The 26,444-nt window shown below is 44.3% G+C and overlaps 1 protein-coding gene across 2 annotated transcripts; it reads right to left on the reverse strand.

The window, feature by feature from the left end:
- Positions 1–9,289: 9,289 nt before the first annotated feature.
- LOC143773649 (uncharacterized) lies at positions 9,290–19,748 on the reverse strand. Of its 2 annotated transcripts, none has more exons than XR_013215277.1 (3): positions 19,612–19,655; positions 19,486–19,524; positions 9,290–10,289 (listed from the first exon to the last, which is right to left on the reverse strand). XR_013215277.1 is itself a non-coding variant. In XM_077261043.1 (3 exons), the coding sequence occupies exons 2-3, from the start codon at positions 19,506–19,508 to the stop codon at positions 9,630–9,632; spliced, it is 717 nt and encodes a 238-aa protein (XP_077117158.1). In that variant the 5' UTR covers positions 19,509–19,524; positions 19,612–19,748; the 3' UTR covers positions 9,290–9,629. The 2 variants fall into 2 exon arrangements, 1 of the variants encoding a protein (XP_077117158.1); XM_077261043.1 differs by having other exon boundaries at positions 9,290–10,323; positions 19,612–19,748.
- Between the last annotated feature and the right edge of the window lie 6,696 nt (positions 19,749–26,444).

The following is a 26,444-nucleotide window of genomic DNA, read 5'->3' on the forward strand; positions in this document are numbered from 1 at the left end:
TGGTAATCGGGAGTTGTTGGCCATGAAGTGGGCATTTGAGGAGTGGCGTCATTGGCTCGAGGGTGCTAAGCATCGTGTGGTGGTCTTGACTGATCACAAAAATCTGATGTATCTCGAGTCTGCTAAGCGCCTGAATCCTAGACAGGCTCGTTGGTCATTGATTTTCTCTCGTTTTGACTTTGTGGTCTCGTACCTGCCTGGTTCGAAGAATGTTAAGGCTGATGCTCTTTCTAGGAGCTTTGTGCCTGACTCTCCTGGAGTCTCGGAGCCAGCTGGTATTCTTAAAGAGGGAGTAATTGTGTCGGCCATATCTCCTGATTTGCGACGTGTGTTGCAGAGATTTCAGGCTGGTAGACCTGACTCTTGTCCACCCGACAGACTGTTTGTTCCTGATAAATGGACCAGCAAAGTCATTTCCGAGGTTCATTCCTCGGTGTTGGCAGGGCATCCGGGAATTTTTGGTACCCGAGATTTGGTGGCTAGGTCCTTTTGGTGGCCTTCCTTGTCACGGGATGTGCGGTCATTTGTGCAGTCCTGTGGGACTTGTGCTCGGGCTAAGCCTTGTTGTTCTCGTGCTAGCGGGTTGCTTCTGCCCTTGCCCGTCCCAAAGAGGCCTTGGACACACATTTCCATGGATTTCATTTCTGATCTTCCGGTGTCTCAAGGAATGTCTGTCATCTGGGTGGTGTGTGATCGTTTTTCCAAGATGGTCCATTTGGTACCCTTGCCTAAGTTGCCTTCCTCTTCCGATCTGGTTCCTTTGTTTTTTCAGAATGTGGTTCATTTACACGGCATTCCGGAGAATATCGTGTCCGACAGAGGATCCCAGTTTGTGTCCAGATTCTGGCGATCTTTTTGTGCTAAAATGGGCATTGATTTGTCGTTTTCATCTGCCTTCCATCCTCAGACTAATGGTCAAACGGAGCAAACTAATCAGACACTGGAGGCTTATTTGAGATGTTTTGTTTCTGCGGACCAGGATGATTGGGTGACCTTCTTGCCATTGGCGGAGTTTGCCCTTAATAATCGGGCTAGTTCCGCTACTTTGGTTTCGCCATTCTTCTGCAACTCTGGTTTTCATCCTCGTTTCTCCTCGGGTCATGTTGAGTCTTCTGACTGTCCTGGGGTGGATTCCGTGGTGGATAGGTTGCAGCGGATTTGGAATCATGTGGTGGACAACTTGAAGTTGTCGCAGGAGAAGGCTCAGCGTTTTGCCAACCGCCGCCGCGGTGTGGGCCCCCGACTTCGTGTTGGGGATTTGGTTTGGTTGTCTTCTCGGTATGTCCCTCTGAAGGTTTCCTCTCCTAAGTTTAAGCCTCGCTTTATTGGTCCTTATAAAATTTTGGAAGTTCTTAACCCGGTTTCTTTTCGTTTGGATCTTCCGGTGTCGTTTGCCATTCACAACGTGTTCCATAGGTCTTTGTTGCGGCGGTACGTTGTGCCTGTGGTTCCTGCTGTTGAGCCTCCTGCTCCGGTGTTGGTTGAGGGCAAGTTGGAGTACGTGGTAGAGAAGATCTTGGATTCTCGTCTCTCTAGACGGAGGCTTCAGTATTTGGTCAAATGGAAGGGCTATGGTCAGGAGGATAATTCCTGGGTGGCCGCCTCTGATGTTCATGCGGCCGATTTGGTTCGTGCCTTCCACGCTGCTCATCCTGGTTGCCCTGGTGGTCTTGGTGAGGGTTCGGTGACCCCTCCTTAAGGGGGGGGTACTGTTGTGAACTATACTTCTTGGCTCCCTCTTGTGGTCACTAGTGATTTGGCACTTGGATTGTCTTTTACCAGGTTTGTACTCACCTGCTTCGTTAGGCCTGGGGTGTTGCTATTTAAACTTCCTGGATTCTCAGTCCAGTGCCTGGCATCGTTTTAATCAGTTCATTTCTGTTTGCTCCTGTCTTCAGGTCCTGGTTCTTTGCAAGATAAGCTAAGTCCTGCTTTCTTACTTTTGTTTATTTGCATTGTTCTTATTTTTGTCCAGCTTGTACAAAATGTGATTCCTGATATCGCTGGTAGCTCTAGGGGGCTGATATTCTCCCCCCTCACCGTTAGTCGGTTTGGGGGTTCTTGGATATTCAGCGTGGATATTTTGCAGGGTTTTTTGCTGACCATATAAGTCATCTTACTATCTTCTGCTATTTAGTCAGTGGGCCTCTCTTTGCTAAAATCTAGTTCATTCTTACGTTTGTCTTTTCTTCTTGCCTCACCATTATTATTTGTTGGGGGCTTGTATTTCTTTGGGGTCTTTTCTCTGGAGGCAAGAGAGGTCTTATTTTACCTGATAGGGTTAGTTAGTTCTCCGGCTGGCGCGAGACGTCTAGGATCAACGTAGGCACGTTCCCCGGCTACTGTTAGTGTTTGTGCTAGGATCAGCTATATGGTCAGCCTAGTTACCACTTCCCTATGAGCTGGTATTTATGTTTGCAGACTTTGCTTAATCTCTGTGATCACTTGCCATTGAGATCATAACAATTCATATTCAATTCAAAATACTCCTGCACCATCCTCTCCATTCGTTCACCACATGTAAGACTTGGACTTTGGTGTGCTGGTGCACAAGTTGGTCTAAAAAAAGTGTCAAAGGACTCACAGAAATTGCTTCATCCACTTACAACACTGTTGCTGCTGCTAATGTTTTGGCATTGACGAATTGACATGTGGAAGGTTGGAAGTCTAGAGCTGCAATGTGAACTGTGTACTTCACTGCTGTCTTGGGGAAAAGCTCTCTTAAGGTTGTGTAAAAGCATGTTTCGATACTCCAGCATTCGCGGGTCCCTTTCCAGGGTGAGAAGCATCTGCCAAAGTTGGGTTTTATAACATGGATCTAACAGAGTGGCAGTAGTCAGCAGTTTTTCTAATCATATCTATAAGGGGATAATGTTGCAGATAGTGCAGCAAGAAGGCACTCAAAAGTCAGGCTTTACCATGAGGTCCAAGCCCATGCTATGTTGGCGGCCGGGTAACAATGAGGCTTGTTTTCTACGTCCCCTCCCACCAACCACAAACAACAGAAAGTGGAGGATTATTCTCTTCATCTGACAGTTGCTCGCCCATCATATCTTCCTCCTCCATTTTTTCTTCGGATCTTGCACCTTCGATAACAGTTTGTCTGTTATCACCAGCCCCCTCGATCGCAGTAATCCATCCTCCCTTGGCACCAGCTTGTGTGGCGACAGTCTGGAACTTAGAGACAATGTTATCCCTTCCGCATCCTCCTCTACTTCCTCCTCTTCTTCTGGGACCACCATCTCCTCCAGTAGGCTATTCAAAGTCTATTCCAGCATATAGATGACCTGAGTAGTGATGCTGATGATGGCATTGTCAGCGCTAATCATCTTAGTAGCCATTTCAAAACTGTGCAGAATGGTGGAGAGATTCTTAATCTGTGCCCATTCCGTAAACGTGATATGCACCACGTCAGTACTGCGTTGGCCCAGGCTATATGACATGACATACTGCTTCAGGGCTCGTTGCTGCTGCCACAGTCCCTGCAACATGTGCACAGTGGAATTCCACCATGTTGGCACATCGCATATCAACCTGTTAACTGGCATGGACAAAGAACTCTGTATCGATGCAAGTCAATGAACTGAGGGATGCGAATGGCTGAACTGAGCACACAGCTTCCATGCTTTCTGGAGCTGGTCACCCAGGCCAGGATAGTGGCAGAGAAAATGCTGTACCACCAGGTTGAGGATATGAGCCATGCAAGACACGTGTGTGAGCTTGCCTCTCCCTAGGGCCACCACCAGATTCACACTGTTATTGGACACAGCCTTCCCTGGATGCAGGTTCAGCAAAGACAGCCATTGATCAAACTCAGCCTGGAGAGCTGTCCACAACTCTTCAGCTGTATGACTGTGATATCCAAGGCATATCAATTTTAATACTGCCTGATTGCGGTGAGCCCTAGCTGCGCAGTACAGAGGTGGTGGAGATTCGCTCTGCACTGTTGGAACGCGTGTCCCATTAAGACACAGGTAGAGGGTGCAGGTGTAGGCCCTAGAGGAGATAGAGGAGGAGGCAGAAGCAGTGGAGGAAGTGTTAAATGTAGAGGTTTGTCCTGCAAGTCTTGAGTATTTCAAGACTTGTGGAGCAGAGCCTGCCCCCACAGTCACCAGAGTCACCCAGTGCTCAGTCAGGGAGATGTAATGCCCTTGGCAATGCATACTCGTCCAAGTGTCTGTGGTGAAATGCACCCTGGCAGACATAGATTTAATCAAGGATCAGATGACGTTGTCTGCAACATGCTGGTTTAGCGCAAGCACAGCTTTCCTAGAAAAGTAATGGCAACAGGGCAATTGGTACTGGGGGACTGTGATGGCCATCAGCTTTCGGAAACCGTCTGTATCTACCAGGTGGAAAGGCAGCATTTCCGTGGCCAACAGATTGGAGATGGTGCAGTTTAAACCTCTTATCTTGGTCATGCGTAGGAGGAAACAATCTTTTAAGTGACCACAACTGTGGTACCGTGGGCTGGCTGCAGTGCTGAGAGAAGGCGGAGTATGGTAAACCAGACAAACTCCTGGACCGTGATAAAGGTGCAGATGGAGATGTTATGGTGGATTGAAAAAGTTGTGGTGTGCTCGTTCTCTGAGATTGGTTAAAAAAAGTAGGCATGTTCGTTTCTGTTACAGGTGACAAAGGGCTCTGAGTCAGCGTGACTGGAGCATATAAAGAACCTGAGGTATTGCTGTTCAAGCCCTGCGTCTCAATAGTTGGCACTGTAACAATAGAGGAGGAAGAAGCAGCAGATGCGATTGATGGGGCAGCTGATGGTTGTTGAGGTCTACTCGTCCGCATTTTTGCGCAGTGTATTCCAGCAGTAACGCATGTTGATTGCACACGTGAAGGTTCATATATGTAATAGTCAAATTATTGCACTTTTTACCTCTACTCAGTTTTCTTTTTGGCAAGATTGGCAGATTACGTGAGTTGGCTCATCCTTTGCAGTGTCAAAAAAGGTGGTGCACGCTAGGCAACCTTTGGCACCCCTGCAAGCTGCAGACCTGTGGATGCTGCTGGTCACAGCCACAGTTGTGGATGAGGATGCATTGCTCATCATGGCTGCATCACTATGTGTCTGCGATGTATGGTCCAACATAATCTCCTCATCTTACTCCTCAGATGACCTACACAGATGTATGCCTCTCCGTTCACATCAAATAGGATCTAACACTTCATCATCATCATCATCCTCTGTGTTATCACATTTCTCGCCCTTGGAGTCACTCTCCTCCTCTTTCTGACCTGACAGCACAGTACAGTTCACATGAGCCTCAAATATCTGAGACTCATCAGAATCACCTCCCCCAGGGGTTAAAGTCTGATGACAAGGTCAGGATACTGTTCGGACCCTACTTACTGTCCTGCCCAGGATCCAAGCTCAAAAAATATTGGGCATTGGTGCAGATTTCCTCCTCTTAACTCTGTGAAGCTTTTGAATACACTTCTGATATCCATGGCATAGAATGTTTGAACAGCTCTTCAGACTCACCCATCTGTGTTTCCATATAGTCAGTTGTATGGTTGGAGACGCAGTGGGAAGCAAGGAGAATTTGGGTGCCACCTCTGTGGACTGTACTGGGTGTGATGTTGAGGTGGAGGAAGAGGAGGAGAGGCCACTTGAAACTGTGCTTGTCATCCTCTCGAGCACATTGTCTTTCTGGGCTCCATCAACAAGGTGTACTGCTGTGCGTTTGCCAAAGAAAGGTAGTGGAGTAGGCCGTCAAGGAAAAAAGTTGTCAGATGTCTTTTCATAGGATGTGATGTTGTTGGTTCACTAGTGCTTTCACTAACCCTACCACCTACCCCGCATACACCTTGAACACCAAACCTAATTCCCCTTCCACCACGGCCTCACTTTGTCCCAGACATGTTGCTCAGATAGTGTGGTAGGAGCACAGTATTAGGAACAAAAAAGTAGATTTTAAATCTGCACCACCTCTGCAACAGCTGAATTTCAGCGGTATTAAATTCCAAGGTGAAATATCGCGTGCTGTATCGCGATAGTCACAAAAGAAAGAATTGTTTGAGTGTGGATGAGGCCTGTATGACAAATAAGATATGCTACAAACAATCTGAAAGTCAGATGTCCCCTACTGTATGACGTTAGGAAAACAAGAGTTTTTTGTAGCCTCTGGATCAGGCCTCTATAACACACTAGATGCTATAAATTATTTTAAAGTCATGTCCCCTACTGTTTGACGTTTAGCAACATAAAACATTTTTGGGTTATGTTCGAGAGATCTGCAGACAGCTTAATTTCAACCCAACAAAGTGACAAAGTGTGATACGGCAGGCTGTCTAACTTTTTATAACTGAAAAATTATATATTTTTTTAATGTGCGTTAGGTCTACAGACAGTTTCATATCACCACAGCACTAAATGACAAGGTGGGATACAGCAAGCTGTTTCACATTTAGCTAGTGAAAAAAACATTATTTAGAATGCTATACTCGTGCATGGAGCACAATAGAAACAGTACACAGCACATTTGTAGGACATGTGCCATGCTAGCTTTGTCTGTGCACCTCAGTAATGACCAAAAAAAAATGCTGGAAGGTAAATTTAACAGCAACACTGGACACTAGCTAGCATCACTATCTGACTAATATACAACCGCATAGCTAACTAGCTAAAATCTTGCTGCTAACAGTGCCAGAGTTAGGAGCAGCGTCTCTGTGTCGCTAAAACAAGATGTCCACTCTTTATATGGATAGGGACATCTGATTTCAGCAGCCAATGACACAAGCCGTGGTGTCAGGACATTGTGGATGTTTCCTGCTCTCTGATTGGCTAACTGCAATGTGCACACAATGTTAGAAAAAATAAAAGTTTACAAGAACGCCACGCCTCTATGATCTGTAAACCCACTTCCCTCATCAAACAAATGCAAAATGCCCATGATACACTACCATTATGTTGCAAAAGTGCTAAAAAAATCTTATATGGCAATGCAAATATTTTCCCACACTTTTACCGAATGTTACCGGTTTTTACTAATTTTAGAAAATTTTGCTCATGTTTCCAATCACAAATGCTAATGTGTCATATTTGTGCCGAATTTATGTTTGGCGATCGTTTTCTGAACAAATTCGCTCATCTTATTCACCACTAGTGTTGAGCATTCCGATACCGCAAGTATCGGGTATCGGCCGATACTTGCGGGTATCGGAATTCCGATACTGAGATCCGATATTTTTGTGGTATCGGGTATCGGTATCGAAACAACATTAATGTGTAAAATACAACATTAATGTGTAAAATAAAGAATTAAAATAAAAAATATTGCTATACTCACCTCTCCGACGCAGCCTGGACCTCACCAAGGGAACCGGCAGCGTTGTTTGCTTAAAATGCGCGCGTTTCCTGCCTCCCGCGACGTCACGGCTTCTGATTGGTCGCGTGCTGCCCATGTGGCCGCGACGCGACCAATCACAGCAAGCCGTGACGTAATTTTGAGGTCCTGGAAGCTTAATTCTAGGCATTCAGGATTTTAAAATTACGTTCCGGCTTGTGATTGGTCGCGTCGCGGTCACATGGGCGACGCGACCAATCACAAGCCGTGACGTCACGGGAGGCAGGAGACGCGCGCATTTTTAAAATTACGTCACGGCTTGTGATTGGTTGCGTGCCGCCCATGTGACCGCGACGCGACCAATCACAGCAAGCCGTGACGTAATTTCAGGTCCTCAATGCAGAAATAGGCATCAGGACCTGAAATTACGTCACGGCTTGCTGTGATTGGTCGCGTCGCGGTCACATGGGCGGCACGCAACCAATCACAAGCCGTGACGTAATTTTAAAAATGCGCGCGTCTCCTGCCTCCCGTGACGTCACGGCTTGTGATTGGTCACGTCGCCCATGTGACCGTGACGCGACCAATCACAAGCCGGAACGTAATTTTAAATTCCTGAATGCCTAGAATTAGGCATTGAGGACCTGAAAATTACGTCACGGCTTGCTGTGATTGGTCGCGTCGCGGCCACATGGGCGGCACGCGACCAATCACAAGCCGTGACGTCGCGGAAGGAAGTAAAAGCGCGCATTTTAAGCAAAGAACGCTGCCGGTTCCCTCGGTAAGGTCCAGGCTGCGTCAGAGAGGTGAGTATAGCAATATTTTTTATTTTAATTCTTTATTTTACACATTAATATGGTTCCCAGGGCCTGAAGGAGAGTTTCCTCTCCTTCAGACCCTGGGAACCATCAGGAATACCGTCCGATACATGAGTCCCATTGACTTGTATTGGTATCGGGTATCGGTATCGGATTAGATCCGATACTTTGCCGGTATCGGCCGATACTTTCCGATACCGATACTTTCAAGTATCGGATGGTATCGCTCAACACTATTCACCACACATCTAGATAAATTCATTAGGGGGGTTTACTTTCCAAAATAGCGCCACATATGAGGGGTTTTCACTGTTTAGGTACATCATGGGCTCTCCAAACGCAACATGGTGCGCGCAGAACATTTTATAAAAGTCTGCACTCCAACCCGTTACTCCTTCCCTTCCGAGCCCTGTGTGCGCCCAACCAGTAGTTTCCCACCAAATATGGAGTATTGACATACTCTGGGGAAATTGCACAACAAATTTTATGGTCCATTTTCTCTTGTTACCCTTGTGGAAATAAAAAATTTGGGGCTAAAAAAAACTTTTTTGGGAAAAAAATTCATTTCTTACTTTTATGACATTATAAATTTCTATGAAGCACTTGGGGTTTAAGGTGCTCACCAAACATCTAGCTAAGTTCCTTTAGGGATATAGATAACAAAATGGGGTAAATTGTGAGAGGTTTCCAATCTTTAGGCACATCAGGGTCTCTCTAAACTTGACATGGCGTCCCCTCTCGATTTTAGCAAATTTTGGGTTAAAAAAGTCAAACGGTGCTCCTTCCCTCCTGAGCCCTGCAGTGCACCCAAACAGTGGTTTTCCACTCACATATGGGATATCGGCATACTCAGTCAGTAGAAATTGCACAGCATATTTTGTGGTCCATTTTTTTTCTGTTACCCTTGTGAAAATAAAAAAACTGGGTCTAAAGTGAAATTTTTGTGACAAAAAAGTTATCTGATCATTTTTTCCTTCCACGTTGCTTCAGTTCCTATGAAGCACTTAAAGGGTTAGTAAACTTAAGTAGTTTAGGACACCATAAGGGGTGCAGTTTTTAGAATGGTGTTACGTTTGGGTATTTTCTGTCATCTGTCACTTCAAATGTGATGTGGTCCCTAAAAAATGGTTTTGTAAATTTTGCTGGAAAAATGAGAAATCGCTGGCTAACATTTAACCCTCCTAACTTCTTAACGGAAAAAAAGTTAAGTTTCTAAAATTGTTTTAATGTAAAGCAGACATGTGAGAAATGTTTAATTAATTTACTAACTATTTTGTGTAACATAACTTGCTGGTTTAAAGGCATAAAAATGATATTTTCACAAATAAACACAAAAAAATATAATTTTACCACTATCATTAAGTACAAAGTCACAAGAAAGGAATCTCAGAATCGATTGGATCTGTTGAAGTGTTCCAGAGTTGTTACCTAATAAAATGACACTGGTCAGAATTTAAAAAAAGGGACTGATCAGGAAGGTTAAACCAAATACAAAATTTATAGAGATGTTGTAAAATTACAGTAAAGCAATAAACTGAATAAAACAAATGTGGATTTTGCAGTTGGACAACCTCTTTAAGTTGCTACCAGATGGCATTAAGTGGTGGTTGTTGTTGCTGACACATGGAAATAGGTGGTTGTTGTTGTTGCTGCCAGATGAAATTAGGTAGTAGTTGTTGTTGCTGCCAGATGGAATTATGCAGTAGTTGCTGTTGCTGCCAGATGGCAATAGGCGGTGGTTGTTGTTGCTGCCAGATGAAATTAGGTAGTGGTTGTTGTTGCTGACAGATGGAATTAGGTGGTGGTTGTTGTTGCTGCCAGATGTAATTAGGTAGTAGTTGTTGCTGCTGCCAGATGGAATTAGGCAGTGGTTGTTGTTGCTGCCAGATGGAATTACACAGTGGTTGTTGTTGCTGCCAGATGGAAATAGGCGGTGGTTGTTGTTGCTGCGAGATGGAATTGGGCAGTGGTTGTTGTTGCTGCAAGTTGGAATAAGGCGCTGGTTGCTGCTGCTGCAGATGGAAATTTGCGGTGGCTGTTGTTGCTGCGAGATGGAATTGGGCGGTGGTTGTTGTTGCTGCCAGTTGGAATAAGGCGGTGGTTGTTGCTGCTGCCAGATTGAATTAGGTGGCAGCTCTTGATTCTGCCAGATGTTACTGGGCAGTGGTTGTTCTTTCTGTGAGATGAAATTAGACAGCGGTATAAATTTCCTACATAGAGTGGAGATACAACAAACAATAATGTCAAAGCACATTCCAATAACAAGATATTGATGAGCTATTCTCAGGACCTATCCCTAAAAACCAACTGGTGATGACTGCTAAACATTGACTGTGACTACATATTGGAATGCTATTCAATTTATTTATATTCAATCAGAGCATATAATAGCTGATCAGTGGGGATGCTGAGTATTGGACCCCAACGAATCTAAGCACTAATACTTAGCATAAGTAACCAATACCTTGTGACAGATCAACCCCTTGTCATGCGGGTACTGGGTAGACTACAGCTGATTACCCGGGCCCCTGCGATATCCCTCAGACTAGGGAAAACCCTGTCTGTCCCTCTCCCAGAATTTACACTGATGGTGTGCTTGTCTGGGCCACCAGGCCTGACCCTGACTCCTGTTTCAGTCCTATGCTGAAACCTCCACCCGTCACCCAGTGATTAGACCACACACCAACCCCTACAGAAAGCACAGACAGGGAAAACTAAAAACGCACCACGCCCCAGACACACAGGAAAACACTATAATGTGCACAGGGCAAAATAAATACAAATATAGGAAGGGGAAATATGACAAAGGATAATACACCACCAGATACGATATTTCTTCTCCTAGACCACCACTCCAGACCGAGATCACCAGGCACAAGACACAAGCTATAATCGGTGACGCCAAAAGTCCAGAATGACTATTTAAAGGCCACGGGCGTCACCCAGCCTCCAACCCGATTACCAGCTAGATTAACCCCGGACAACCTGGATAAAGTCTAGCCGGAGCCACTGAGCGTATAGTGGACGAATGTGGAATTACCGCTGTCTGTCGGATGCCGTAGTGTGAATAGCGTCCGACATGACAGTACCCCGCCTTCTACGAGGGACCCCAGGGCCCTTACGACTTATAGGACCCGGCTTGTCTGGATGGCGGCGGTGAAACATACTGACTGCATGTATGTCCGAAGCTGGTACCCAAGACCTCTCCTCCGGCCCATAACCACGCCAGTGTACCAGGTACTGTAATGTGCGGCGCACTATACGAGAGTCAACCACCTTGGAGACTTCAAACTCCAAATTGCCATCCACCAAGACTGGAGGTGGCATCGGCGCCGCGTCCACGGAACCAACCACCTTCTTTAAAAGAGATCTGTGAAACACGTTGTGTATCTTATATACCGTAGGAAGCTCCAATCGGTAGGCTACTGGGTTAATGATGGCGGCAACCCTAAATGGACCAATAAACCTTGGACCCAATTTCAGGGATGGTACTTTGAGTTTTATGTTTTTTGTGGACAACCACACCCAAACACCCACACTCAGGTCCGGACCTGGCATACGTCTACTGTCAGCCACTCGTTTGTACCTTGCACCCACGCTCAGCAAGCGCTGATTCACTCTCCTCCAAACGGATGACAGTTGTGCTCCTAACTGGTCCTCCTCCGGAACGCCAGCAGAGCCACCCTGACGCAGAGTACAAAATTGAGGATGGTACCCATAAACACAAAAGAACGAGGACTCCCCAGACGATTCCTGGCGGTGATTATTAATGGCAAACTCAGCCAAAGGAAGGAACGTCGACCACTCCTCCTGGTTGTCAGAAAAAAAGCAGCGTAAGTACTGCTCCAAATTCTGGTTCATACGCTCGGTCTGACCATTTGATTGAGGATGAAATGCCAAAGAATGCGACAACTTTATCCCCAGCCGTGAGCAAAATGCTTTCCAAAACTTTGCCATAAACTGAGTACCTCTATCCGACACTATGTCAGACGGGACCCCGTGAAGTCTGACCACCTCCTGCACAAAAACCTGAGCCAAAGTCTTCGAGTTAGGCAACGAAGGCAAGGACACAAAGTGCGACATCTTTGAGAACGGATCAACAACCACCAAAATGACCGTGTTCCCAGCTGAGGAGGGTAGGTCTGTAGTAAAATCCATGGAGATCTCTGTCCATGGCCTACTGGGTACCCCTAGAGGATGTAATGAGCCAGCAGGATGGGAGCGAGGCGTCTTAGCTCTAGCACACGTGGTACATGCTGATACGTATGAGACCACGTCCTGTCGGATTTTGGGCCACCAAAACCGACGCGACACAAACTCCAGGGTACCCCTAACCCCTGTATGGCCAGCCAGAACAGCATCATGATGCTCACCCAACACCTTTAGGCGAAGATGGAGTGGTACAAATGATTTGTTAATGGGAAGCTCTGGTGGTACTTCCTCCTGAGCCTCGGCAATCTCAGCCTCAACCTCTGTCGTGAGAGCCGAGACCACTACACCCTTTTGGAAGATGGGTACTGGATCTTCCCGAGGTTCTCCCCCCGGAAAACACCTGGATAAAGCATCTGCCTTAGTGTTCTTAGACCCCGGTTGGTACGTAACAAAAAAGTTGGATCGCGTGAAAAACAATGCCCAGCGAGCCTGCCTGGGGGACAGATGCTTGGCTGACTCTAAATAAAGCAGATTTTTATGGTCGGTGATAACTGTAACCTGGTGGACCGACCCCTCCAAGAAGTGTCGCCATTCCTCAAAAGCCAACTTGATAGCCAACAACTCCCTGTTGCCGATATCGTAGTTACGTTCGGCGGGCGACAGCTTCTTGGAAAAGTAGGTGCATGGACGCAACTCGCCCAAGGATGAGCCTTGTGACAGCACCACCCCCACTCCAACCTCAGACGCATCGACTTCCATGGTAAATGGTTTTGATACGTCCGGTTGCACCAAAATGGGGGCCGAAGCAAAACTGTTCTTCAGAAATTCGAATGCACGCACAGCAGCCTCAGGCCAGGCGGAGAAATTGGTACCCTTTTTTGTCATGTCAGTAAGCGGTTTAGCAATGGTAGAAAAATATTTGATACATTTTCTATAATAATTAGAAAACCCAAGGTACCGCTGGAGTGATTTTAGGTTATCAGGCCGTTCCCAATGCAGCACCGCTTGCACCTTAGCGGCGTCCATTTTAAACCCTGAAGCAGACACAATATAACCCAAGAAAGGCAACTCCGGAAACGAAAAAACACATTTCTCCAGTTTTGCATAGAGCTTATTTTCTCTGAGTAGCTGTAACACCTCCCTCACATGCTCTAAATGAGTATCACAGTTGCATGAATAAATGAGAATGTCATCTAGGTACACAATAACGAATTTCCCCAGTACATGCGAGAACACATCATTTATGAAATGTTGAAATACAGCAGGCGCGTTTGTCAACCCAAATGGCATCACCAAATTTTCAAAATGACCCTCAGGAGTATTAAAAGCCGTCTTCCACTCATCACCTTGACGGACTCTTATGAGGTTGTACACCCCCCTGAGGTCAAGCTTGGAAAACCACTTAGCACCAGCCACCTGGTTGAACAAATCGGGTATCAGTGGCATAGGGTATGGATCACGAACCGTAATCTGGTTTAACTCCCTGAAATCCAGACACGGGCGTAGTCCGCCATCTTTCTTAACGAAGAAGAACCCTGCTGCCACCGGCGAGGACGAAGGCCTGATGTGCCCTTTGCTCAAACTCTCAGCAATGTAGTCTTTTAAAGCTTGCCTCTCAGGACCAGAGATGTTAAACATCCTAGCTTTTGGCAATTTGGCCCCTGGATTAAACCTAATAGTACAGTCATAGGGTCGATGTGGTGGCAATTCTGAGCAAACCTTCTCAGAGAACACATCTGCGAAATCCAGCAGTGACTCAGGAATGCTAGGAGTCACAGCGGACACACATGTGGCCAGGCAATTCTCCTGGCAGAATCCGCTCCACTGAATTATGTCCTGAGTTTTCCAGTCAATCACCGGGTTATGCATAGACAACCATGGAAAACCCAGAACCATTTGTGCAGGAAGATTACTGAGCACCCTACATGTAACTTGCTCAGAATGTAGGACCCCAATGTGGAGTTTAACCTCAGCCACAAACTCAGTAATCTCCCCCTGTGGGAGTGGAGTAGCATTAATGGTGACCACCCGGATAGGATGAGGCAGTTTTTCGACCGTGAACCCGGCCGTGCGCGCAAACTCCTCATCAATGAGATTAGTGGCCGACCCACTATCCACAAAAACAGTGATTGGCAGCTCTCTGCCAGCGACCATAACTCTGGCAGGAAGCATACATTGAGAGACCACCATGGAGGATATGCATAAGCTCAGATTGGCCTCCTCCACACCCTCTGAGCTTAGTAGTTTTCCGCCGTTGCGCTTTTTTTAGAAAACAGAGGACAAGCAATAACATAATGCCCTATTTTACCACAGCAAAAACAGGCTCCATGCTTCCTGAGTGAGGGGGCTCGATGATGTGATACCCTTGCGATTTGCTTAGGCTCCGTGGGCTCACCTGCAGCAACCTCATGTGCACCTACGCCCTTCCCCATAAGCGGCGTCTCTTGCACCCCCTGACGCAAACAGCGATCAATGCAGACAACAAGACTCATGGCAGACTCTAGAGAAGCAGGAGTCTCATACATCAGGAGTGCTTGTTTAACCCTTCTCGAAACCCCATGTACAAACTGTGTGTCCACCGCCCAGCGGCAAAATTCGGAACAGTAATCCTCCGCCATTCTCTCCCCCTGGCGGAGAGCGCGTATTTTAGATTCTGCTAGAGCCAATCTGTCAGGATCATCATATATGAGACCAAGAGCAGAAAAAAAATCTCCACTGAGTTAAATGCAGCTGAATCAGATGGTAATGAAAATGCCCATGCTCCGTTCAGTAATGACAATACCAGGCCCACACACAGCCTCATTACCTGAGGAAACCGGGCGCACACGAAAATATAATTTGCAAGCTTCACGAAAAACAACAAATTTACTGCGTTCCCCAGCAAACCTCTCAGGTAAAGGAATCTTTGGCTCTGCAACTCTACCTGCAGTTTCAGCTTGCACATTAGATACTACAAGACCCTATTGCTGAACTGCCCCCTTCAACTCAGTGACCTGTAAGGACAGCGCCTCCAACTGGCGGGTTATGGAAGTCATGGGATCCATGGCATCCAAAATTTATTTTGGCCGATTATAATGTCATGCGGGTACTGGGTAGACTATAGCTGATTACCAAGGCCCCTGTGATATCCCTCAGACTAGGGAAAACCCTGTCTGTCCCTCTCCCAGAATTTACACTGATGGTGTGCTTGTCTGGGCCGCCAGGCCTGACCCTGACTCCTGTTTCAGTCCTATGCTGAAACCTCCACCCATCACCCAGTGATTAGACCACACACCAACCCCTACAGAAAGCACAGACAGGGAAAACTAAAAACGCACCACGCCCCAGACACACAGGAAAACACTATAATGTGCACAGGGCAAAACAAATACAAATATAGGAAGGAGAAATATGACAAAGGATAATACACCACCAGATACGATATTTCTTCTACTAGACCACCACTCCAGACCGAGATCACCAGGACACTGATTAAGGCCTCCACGACAGTCATCACGGTGCTCCTTTGAAACCAAGGCATCAATACTGTATAGTACAAGCAATCAGACTATGACAGGTTCAAGTCTCCTAAATGGACTAACAAAAACAGTAAAAATAAAAAATTGAAAAACTGAAAAAAAGCATTAGTTCAAATAACTGCATTTATACCCCATTTAAAAATAATGTTAATAAAAAGAAAAGTTATGGTCCTTGGGAAAAGGGGAGAAAAATCCAAAAACCAGAAATTACTCATGTTCGGAAGGGTTTAAGCAATGCTTGTCTATTCTAGGGATAGGACATGAATGCTATAGTCCCTGAGAAGCCTTTTAACTAATAATTACTGTCCCAGACCTGTGATTGGGCAGGAGGTTTAACATATTTTTTAGACCATAGAATGCAAATTACTGTAAGCCGCACCCTAGGTTTAGAGAGCAGAAAACAAGAAAACCATATTTCCAATTAATTAAAACTTCACTGTTGGTGTAAAAATGTGAAGGGTTCAATATCCCTAACTTTAAGGGCAGAATAATAATAATAATAATTTTTATTTATACAGTGCAGACCAAAAGTTTGGACACACCTTCTCATTTAAAGATTTTTCTGTATTTTCAGAAAATCTATTCAGTAGGACTATCAGCTGTGTATACACCAGACTTCTGCACAACACAACTGATGGTCCCAACCCCATTAATAAAGCAAGAAATCCCACTTACTAAACCTGACAGGGCACACCTGTGAAGTGAAAACCATTCCCGGTGACTACCTCTTGAAGCTCATCAAGAGAATGCCAAGAGTGTGCAAAGCAGTCGTCAAAGCAAAAGTGGCTACTTTGAAGAACCTAGAATATAAGACATAATTTCAGTTGTTTCACACTTTTTTGCTAAGTATATAATTCCACATGTGTTATTTCATAGTTTTGATGCCTTCAGTGTGAATATACAATTTTCATAGTCATGAAAATACAGAAAAATCTTTAAAGGGAACCTGTCACCCCGTTTTTTAAAGATGAGATAAAAATAGCGTTAAATTGGGGCAGAGCTGGGCTTTACATTAGTGTCTTTTTTGTGCCTTTATTCCCCAGCTATGTTGCCGAAATACCTTTGTAAAGTCGCCGTTTTGGGCTGTCACTCACGCTGGCCTGGTCAAATTGGCGTGGTGACATCCCTGTTTCTTCCCCCAGATCTTGCTTATCTGTTCGTTGGTGGCGTAGTGGTTTGCGCATGTCCAACTGCCGAATCCACTGCACAGGTGAAGAAAAAGAGCGCGATCTGCACTATTCCCCTTGTGATCGGTGGGGGCGGCCATCTTCCTGAGGCCGTGCGTGCGCAGATGGAGTGCTCTGCTGCACGGGGCTTCAGGAAAATGGCCACGGGATGCCGCGCGTGCGCAGATGGAGATCGCGGCGGCCATTTTCCTGAAGCCGAGATGCGAACTCGGCTTCAGGAAAATGGCCGCCGCGATCTCCATCTGCGCACGCGCGGCCTCAGGAAGATGGCCGCCCCCACCGATCACCAGGGGAATAGCGCAGATCGCGCTCTTTTCCCTCAGCTGCGCAGTGGATTCGGCAGTTGGACATGTGCAAACCACTACGCCACCAACGGACAGATAGAAAAATAGTTATATACTCACCTTCTGGCGGCCCCCGGATCCAGCCCAGGCCCCCGGATCCATTCCCAGCGATGCCTTGCGGCAATGACCTGTGATGATGTAGCTTATGTGATGCTACGTCATGTGGGGTTGTTGTCGCAAGGCATCGCTGGGAACGTGAGTTGCCGGGAGCATCGTGAGGATCATGAAGGCTGCGGGGGCGACCGGAAGGTGAGAATATCATGATTTTTTATTTTTTACTTTATTTTTAACATTCTTTTTACTATTGATGCTGCATAGGCAGCATCAATAGTAAAAAGTTGGTCACACTTGTCAAACACTATGTTTGCCAAGTGTGACCAACCTGTCAATCATTTTTACAAGAGATGCTACAGATCGCTTGGAAAACGCTAGCATTCTGCAAGCTAATTACGCTTGCAAAATGCTAGTGTTTAGCTGGAATCCGCATGCCAATTCCGCATGCGTATTACCCGCGGCAGAGAATTGCCACGGAAATTTCTGCGGCAATTACGCAACGTGTGCACATAGCCTGACATCGGCATTAATATGGAGTCAGGATTGGAGTGCATTACATGTTCCCATGTAAAGTGATCACAGGACACTGATTAAGGCCTCCATGACAGTCATCACGGAGCTCCTTTGAAACCCAGCCAGCAATACTGTATAGTACAAGTAATCAGACTATCACATGTTCACGTCTCCTAAATGGACTAACAAATATAGTGAAAAAAAAACATGGAAAAAGCTAAAAAAAAAAGCATTAGTTCAAATAACTGCATTTATAAAATGTATACAGAAATTGCCCATGTTCGGAAGGGGTTAAACAATGCTTGTCTATTCTAGGGATAGGACATGAACGTTATAGTCCCTGAGAGACCTTTTAACTTGAATAATTACTATCCCAGACCTGTGATTGGGCAGGAGGTATAACATATTTATTTTTTAGACTATAGAATGCAAATTACTGTAAGCCGCACCTCAGGTTTAGAGAGTAGAAAATAGAAAACCATATTTCCAATTAATTAAAAATTCTCTGTTGGTGTAAAATGTGAAGGGGTCAATATCCCTAACTTTAGTAGATAAGGGCAGAATGAAGAGGTAACTGATCTATTCTTAGTGTTGCTCTGCAGGATGTGTATTATACACATAGACAAGGGTGTAACTACAACAGGTGCAGGGGATGCAATCGCACCCGGGCCCTGGAGCCTAGGGGGCCCTAAAAGTCCATTTGGCCTATAGAAAAAGACTATGGCTATTAAAGATTTAAAATATTTGGGGGCCCCGTTGGAGCTTTCGCATCGGGGCCCATGAGTTTCAAGTTACATCACTGCACATAGAGCTTTACAGTACGCAAAGTACGTACACTCTTTGTAGTGCACACACTTACATAGCACTGCTGCATGCATGGCATATGCACCCTCAGCTCTGCTGTATATACACATGCACAGCTCTGCAACATACTAACACAGCTCTGCTGCACACACAACTCCAACGTATACACACACTGCTCTCCTACATACACATGATGCTCACACAGCTGCATATTTTTCTCAGTAATCGGGAATGATGCTGTCTCAACGCTCTCCTGCTTCTGGACTATAAGACACACACACTTTTTAAGCAGGATTTATTTTTTCTTGCTAAATAGTCCACAAAATACAGTATATGACTTATATAAATTATAAAAAAATGACAGCCCATGTGGCTTTAGAAGAGTATATTAGCTTGTATCACTAAAAAAAAAAGTCTTCCTGTCAGTGTAATTGTATGTGACTTGTAGGGTAACATTATCATGTAATATATATATATGCTGAAAGGTGAATGTTGTGACTATAACGCCAAATAAGCCATGGGGAGATTAATGTTGTTTTAATTTAAGTCCCTAAAAAACGTACAAGTTTTTCAACACTTTTTACGTATTTATTGTTTTTATAAAAACTACAAAGCATCTTGCAAAATACAATGATTTGCATTGATCTATCATGATGTTATGCAAAGATCTTATGTATGATCCTATGATCTTAAAGATGTTATGAACTTATGGATAGATCTGCAGATCGTCACTGACTCATATAATAACTAAAGGGCCTGTTACATGCAGCGATTACAGTTGTCCCTACACTTTGACTTACCTTGATGGATGCTTCTCTTTCATAGTTCTTTTATTTCTTCTGCAATGAAAAAAAAAGGAGTCCAGAAAATCATTTACAAGAAAACTGTCTCTTAACCTGCAAGATTGTATAACAAAGTCTTCCTACCAGAGGAGCTGTGTCTCATCCTGAGATATTGCCTTTCTGACTTCAAAGAATCTAAGGGGTAAGGTCTCTCCTTCTGGAGAGTGACATGCCAGGTCTGGCACACCAGTATGAGGAGACTTATAAGCTTTGCATGCTCCCCTGGAAAATTAAATAAGCAAATTGTCTCTTCAGAGAGGATGAGAACTTGAACTCTAGCACCACCTATTGGAAGTAGCAATCCTACCAGTCAATGTTGACCCTTTAATGAGCCTTGCCATATGATTTAGGGTAAAAGACTGCATATTTAATTTCCCAGACTTTTTTGCAGCAATATTGGGCAGATTTTTGTTACTTGGATGAGTGGAAGGGGGCTCATATGACCACATGTCGGGAAGGATGGTAATCTGCTAGTTATGTACTAATCTCATGTTATTGTTTGTTACCTAAATAAAGGCTGCTGTGGCCAAATATAATCCATATCATGCAGTGTGTATTTTATTTACTGGGAAGCACAAGTCACTAATCCATCAGTGAATGAGAGTGAAGGCGAATAGATGTAACAGAACATGACTGAGGGAGTGGAAGAACCAGTAAAAGGTTAATGGATAAGGGTTGGGCTTACCTGAAAATGGTGGGGGCTAGAGCTGCAGGGGTCATATAAAAGGGGTGTAGCATGTGCTTGTCTCTTTGTTGCTGATTTCAGGATTGTGAATCAAGTCATGGGGTCCACAGCATCACCCCACTCCTGCTTTTGCCAGCTTCCTGAAGCATTGACCATGCCTTTTAGGACCCCGCTCCAGCTTAGCCGCCTCCCCCAGTAAGATTCATTACAGTTCTAAAATGTAGCCCCATTTTCTACCCAAATTTGAAAAAAGAAGTGCGACTTATAATCGAAAAAATAAGGTACTTTTCAAAGTTCCGTTCGTTTCTCCACTGATACAAACATCTCAGAGCTCTGCCTAATACTAAGAAACATCAATGATTGACGGACAGAACAGAGAGAATGACATCTGACAACTCAGTGACTATAGGGCAGAATAGAGAGGCTGACATCTTACACCTCAGTGACTGAAAGACAGAACAGAGAGGTTGGCAGCTTCATTTATTATCTGCAGGATATGTATATGGATCCAAATGTGACTGGTATGTGATATGGAAGGGATGAGAATAAATGATGTTGGCAACTTTGATCCATTTCTCTTATAAGAACACATCTATATTTTCTTATATTAACTTAGGGAATGTGCACTTACATAACTACGGTGTTCTCCTTCAATTTGCGTTCCTTCTTTATCTGTTGGGCAGTCTCCTCTCTATAGTACATGAAACAGATATCATCCTGTACGTTATACGATAGCTTCACTGAGACTTTTCATTATACTAATGATTGATTTTAACTATATACTGTACAATACGCACAATATATACTGCATACATACACACACGATATACTATATACATACACTATATACATATACACACACTATACACACTAGTGTGTGTATACACACACTATACACCGTATACATACACAAACACACACTACGTATAGCCTGTATACATACACATACGCACTATATACTACATATAAACTGTTAGTAATGCTAAGCATTCCTCTTTTCACTTTATGGAGCAGATGCAGATTTTTTACCCCCTTAACACTGCCCTTAAATAATAAGCAGAATCAATTTCAGCCTATTGGTTTAACCTTCCACAATGGTCAACAGTCTCTCATGTGGACCCCCGGGGAACTTAATTGTCTACCCCTGGGATAAAGAAATCAAACGATTGATATAGAAGAGTATCTATTCCATATCAATGATATATCCCAATCACCTCTACTCATAATTGGAAGTGGTTTTTACACAGCAGGCCCTTTACTATAAATTCCTGAGAAGCCAAGTATGCTATTAATAAGCTGAGCGACCAGAAATAGCTGGGTGGATCGCCTGTGGTGGGAAAACAACGACTGGATAACTAGGGAGTAGTGTTGAGCATTCCGATACCGCAAGTATCGGGTATCGGCCGATACTTGCGGTATCGGAATTCCGATACCGAAATCCGATACTTTTGTGGTATCGGGAATCGGAATCAGAAGTTTCCAGTGTATGGTTCCCAGGGTCTGAAGGAGAGGAAACTCTCCTTCAGGCCCTGGGATCCATATGAATGTGTAAAATAAAGAATTAAAATAAAAAATATTGATATACTCACCTGTCCGGAGGCCCCTGGACATCACCAATGGTAACCGGCAGCCTTCTTTGTTTAAAATGAGCACGTTCAGCACCTTCCATGACATCACGGCTTCTGATTGGTCGCGTGCCGCTCATGTGACCGCCACGTGACCAATCACAAGCCGCGACGTCATCCCTCAGGTCCTAAATTCCCTTCTAGGAATTTAGGACCTGAGGGATGACATCACGGCTTGTGATTGGTCGCGTGAGCGGTCACATGGGCGGCCGCGACCAATCACAAGCCGTGACGTCATCTAAGGCCCTGAACGCGCTCATTCTTAAGAAGGAAGGCTGCCGGAAAGAAGCAGGGCGCGTCCGAGGGTGAGTATATACCTAATAGGAATATACTCACCCTCGGCTTCTTTCCGGCAGCCTTCCTTCCTAAGAATGAGCGTGTTCAGGGCCTTAGATGACGTCACGGCTTGTGATTGGTCGCGGCCGCCCATGTGACCGCCACGCGACCAATCACAAGCCGTGACGTAATTCTCAGGTCCTAAATTCCTAGAATTAGGAATTTAGGACCTGAGAATTACGTCACGGCTTGTGATTGGTCGCGTGGCGGTCACATGGGCGGCCGCGACCAATCAGAAGCCGTGACGTCATGGAAGTCCCTGAACGCGCTCATTTTAAGCAAAGAAGCCTGCCGGTTACCAGCGGTAAGGTCCAGGCTGCGTCGGAGAGGTGAGTATATCAATATTTTTTATTTTAATTCTTTATTTTTCACATTAATATGGATCCCAGGGCCTGAAGGAGAGTTTCCTCTCCTTCAGACCCTGGGAACCATCAGGGATACCTTCCGATACTTGAGTCCCATTGACTTGTATTGGTATCGGGTATCGGTATCGGATCAGATCCGATACTTTGCCGGTATCGGCCGATACTCTCTGATACCGATACTTTCAAGTATCGGACGGTATCGCTCAACACTACTAGGGAGTAATAGAAAGCACTGGAACAGCAGGTGTGAGCAATAAATAGCAGGATCACTACAAATACTGTACTCCATCGCTGGATCAAGCGAGAACACAACCTTCTATAATATGTCAGGCAGGTCATATAGTGTTATATTTCCAGAAATAACATACCTACTGGATGGTTTCAAGTGATGGACACCAGAAACTTTTTTTAAACCTACATGGCTTGTAGACTAGTGGTGTCATCAGGACTTTGTGGATCCATCTGTTGGTGAAGTGAAGAAAAAAAGTAGGGACAAAGATTTCACAACAGCGAATGTATCACAGTGACCTCAGACCCACAATGATCTGACAAAGGTGACATATCGGGGGGATCGCACCACTCGGGGTGTATTGTGACTTCAGGGGGTGCCGCTATCTAATGCTCATCTCCCTGCAGCTTCTATCATCAGCTCAGGATGATGGAGAGTTTATCAAAGTAATTTACCAGAATTCTGCATAATTTACTTTGAAAAGTCACTAAATGTTGGCACAACTTGGGGTTGCACAAAAATGTAGCGACTTTTGGCATTTTCACATCAGTTACTGCCAGCTGTGCTAAAATGGGTGGAGCTGTGACAGGACGTAGGTTCAGTGGGGGTGTCACTTCACAACTGTCTAATCCATGACAAGTGTCCCTACTCTAGAAATCTAGCTCCAGTAAGAGGGGTGCACGCCACTCGTCAGATGCTCCTGATTCATGAAGAGGCATAAACCTCTTATGGATCAGGAGCATCTGAATCTACCACTTCGTCTTATCAAGACCGGTGAGAAAATCACTGGTATTGATGCATTGAGGCCTTATATTTGTTCTTAATATAACTTCGATCCAGTTTTTCGTTCTATGAATAAACGTAATATTTTCTTAAAGTTGAAAAGAATCATGTCATTAAAACACTAAAATGTACCTAAGGCACCTGAGTAATCTGCCCACTATGTTACTTGGTGCATAAATTAAAAATCTACAATAAAAATGTGACAATTTGAGTTTTCTTTTAAACTTTAATGTCACGAATTAAAGAAGGGATGAGAATGGTTTTAGAGAATTACTTTTTAGTTCGTTTGCACTCGTTTTTACATGTGTGGTCCAATGCTCTTGTAGGATCGCATTCCTACATCGTACCTCCCAACTTTGAATGTGATGAGGACATAGGTTGCGAGTGCAATTAGTGTTCCATCACAGTACAGTACCCCCTTACATTCCCCCCAAAAGTGTAAAACCGCCCCAGTAGGACACCTCCATAATGCATGTCCATACAGTAGGATTGCCCACTGGTGCATTCTCAACACACTCATGCCCCAACACACTCACAATACGATGCCCTTAAACATGATGCTCAAAAAAGTTGCACTCCCACACTATATGTTGTCCCAAGGTATCCCACTATGATGCTCCCACAGTATAATGCCCCAAGGTGCTCCATCACACTCCGTACAATGCCTCAAAATGCCAAAGCCTCACAAAGGGTTGTTCTCATGATAAGCATGAATCTACAGGCTGCTCTGTGCTATGCTGTGTGTGACTGGACGCTGCAAACATGATCTAGTGCCATCATTATGTCTGCTGCACCAGACCTTAGATGGCGCAGGGAGCATAGGCCGTGTGGTGGTGCAGGAAGCTGACGGCTCCCTGCTCCACTATTGCATTCAACCATATCTATGAGGAAACTAATTGGACATGTGCCGTCCTCCTGAGACAGCTCCCAAATCAGATGTCCAAGACTGAAGGTAATCTATAGAAAGTATATATAATTATAATTATAGCTCATGTCTTTCTGAAGGAGCCATATGAATGTTGGGTCATATTTTTATGTTTTTTTTTTAATTAATTTAAACAGTGAAATGAATAGAAATCATCTATTTCATGTATTCTATTCACTTACTAAACTGAGAAATGGCTTTCACACACTGAATGACAGATATACAGTATGGAGAGACAGGTTTTATATCATCTCTACTTGGGAAAAAAGCACTTACAAATTTTCGACTATCATCTCCAGTTCTTCATTTTTGTCCTCTAGTCTCTTTTCTAAAACTTGTTTGCTGAGCACCCTGTTGTTCATTTATCATCATGTCATATATAAATATATAAAAATCAGAGATTTGAAGAGCATTAGTGAACAAATTCTGCCCCAAGACCCCCATGCCAAATACATTTCTAGCATTTTCCATCTATTTTACACAAACAATACAATATTGCATATGTGGAGCTACCAGTAGAGGGCGATCACTGTATAGGGACAGAAGAAACATAGAAGGCTGGTGACATAAATAGACCTCACGCTCCCGTCTGCCCATACTATTTACTTTTGATATACATCCATCTTAGACTTATTTAATGCTTTACTGACTGGGAAATTTTCCATTCTTGAGCCTTCTTTTTTCATTCCCTGTCTTTTTTTATCTAAATACAGGAAAGATATATATCTTGGTACCATGTTAGCCAGTAGATAGAAAAATATTTAGAATTGAGAGTCCTCAGTGGTTGATACCTTTTAATGGCTAACTGAAAAGATGGTAACAAATTGCAAGCTTTCGATACTACACAGGTCTCTTCATCAGGCAAAGACTAAAAGAAATTCTGAAGAATCGCATATTTATGCACAACATAGCACAGGAAAAAAAAAAAAAGGAAAAAAACATGGATATGATAGGTGACATGAAGCAGAATTACCATGAGTGATAAACAGTTATGTCCATAAATATTGGGCCAGTTCTTAGATAAGGAATGTTTTATTGTCCTCTGATTGGGGTTGGTTCTGTTGTGATGACCCCACATGGTCTGAGGAGCAAGTTCCTTAGTTGGTGTAAAAAGACATAAATCCATGCAACACATTCATTCCTGCAGTGAGACTGTCAAAGGTCATCATCAGTTTATATTCCCAGACTCTTCTGTCTCTCTTAGATTTGAAGCTACCTTTTAACACAAGTAATTTCATGTCCATAATGTTATGATTTGGGAGACAAAAATGTATTTCCACAGGTAGATCCATTCTTTTTTCTCTTATTGTGTGGCGGTGAGAATTCATTCTTGTTCTAAGCTTTTGCCCTGTCTCCCCCACGTACAGACCCCCAGTTGAACATTTAGAACAAATAATTAAGTACACCACATTTGAAGTCTCGCAGCTGAAAGTACCTGGTATCTTGTAGTCCTGATGTGAGTTAGGGATCTTTATCTTGTCCGTGGTCATTATAAATGAACAGGTTTTACCTGCAGCTGTTGGAGAGGACAGGGAGCTCTTGACAATGATGCTTCTTAGATTTGGGGGCTGCCTGATCTTTGACAGTCTCACTGCAGGAATGAATGTGTTGCATGGATTTATGTCTTTTTTTTATCAACTAAGAAACTTGCCCCTCAGACCGTGTGGGGTCATCACAACAGAACCAACCCCAATCAGAGGACAATAAAACATTCCTTATCTAAGAACTGGCCCAATATTTATGGACATAAATGTTTATCACTCATGGTAATTCTGCTTCATGTCACCTATCTTATCCATGTTTTTTTTCCTTTTTTTTTCTATGCTGTGTTGTGCATAAATATGTGATTCTTCAGAATTTATTTTAGTCTTTGCCTGATGAAGAGACCTGTGTAGTCTCGAAAGCTTGCAATTTGTTACCATCTTTTCAGTTAGCCATTAAAAGGTATCAACCACTGAGGACTCTCAAT

Source organism: Ranitomeya variabilis, chromosome 5 (genome assembly GCF_051348905.1).
Source record: "Ranitomeya variabilis isolate aRanVar5 chromosome 5, aRanVar5.hap1, whole genome shotgun sequence".
Lineage (NCBI taxonomy): Eukaryota > Metazoa > Chordata > Amphibia > Anura > Dendrobatidae > Ranitomeya > Ranitomeya variabilis.

Bases quoted from the DNA above. Each gene is read 5' to 3' on its own strand.
- LOC143773649 (XM_077261043.1), bottom strand. From the start codon at position 19,508: ATGAAAGAGAAGCATCCATCAAG. The intron at 10,324-19,485 runs GTAAGTCAAAGT...CACTCTATGTAG, and splicing joins AAAGAGAAGCATCCATCAAG to GAAATTTATACCGCTGTCTA.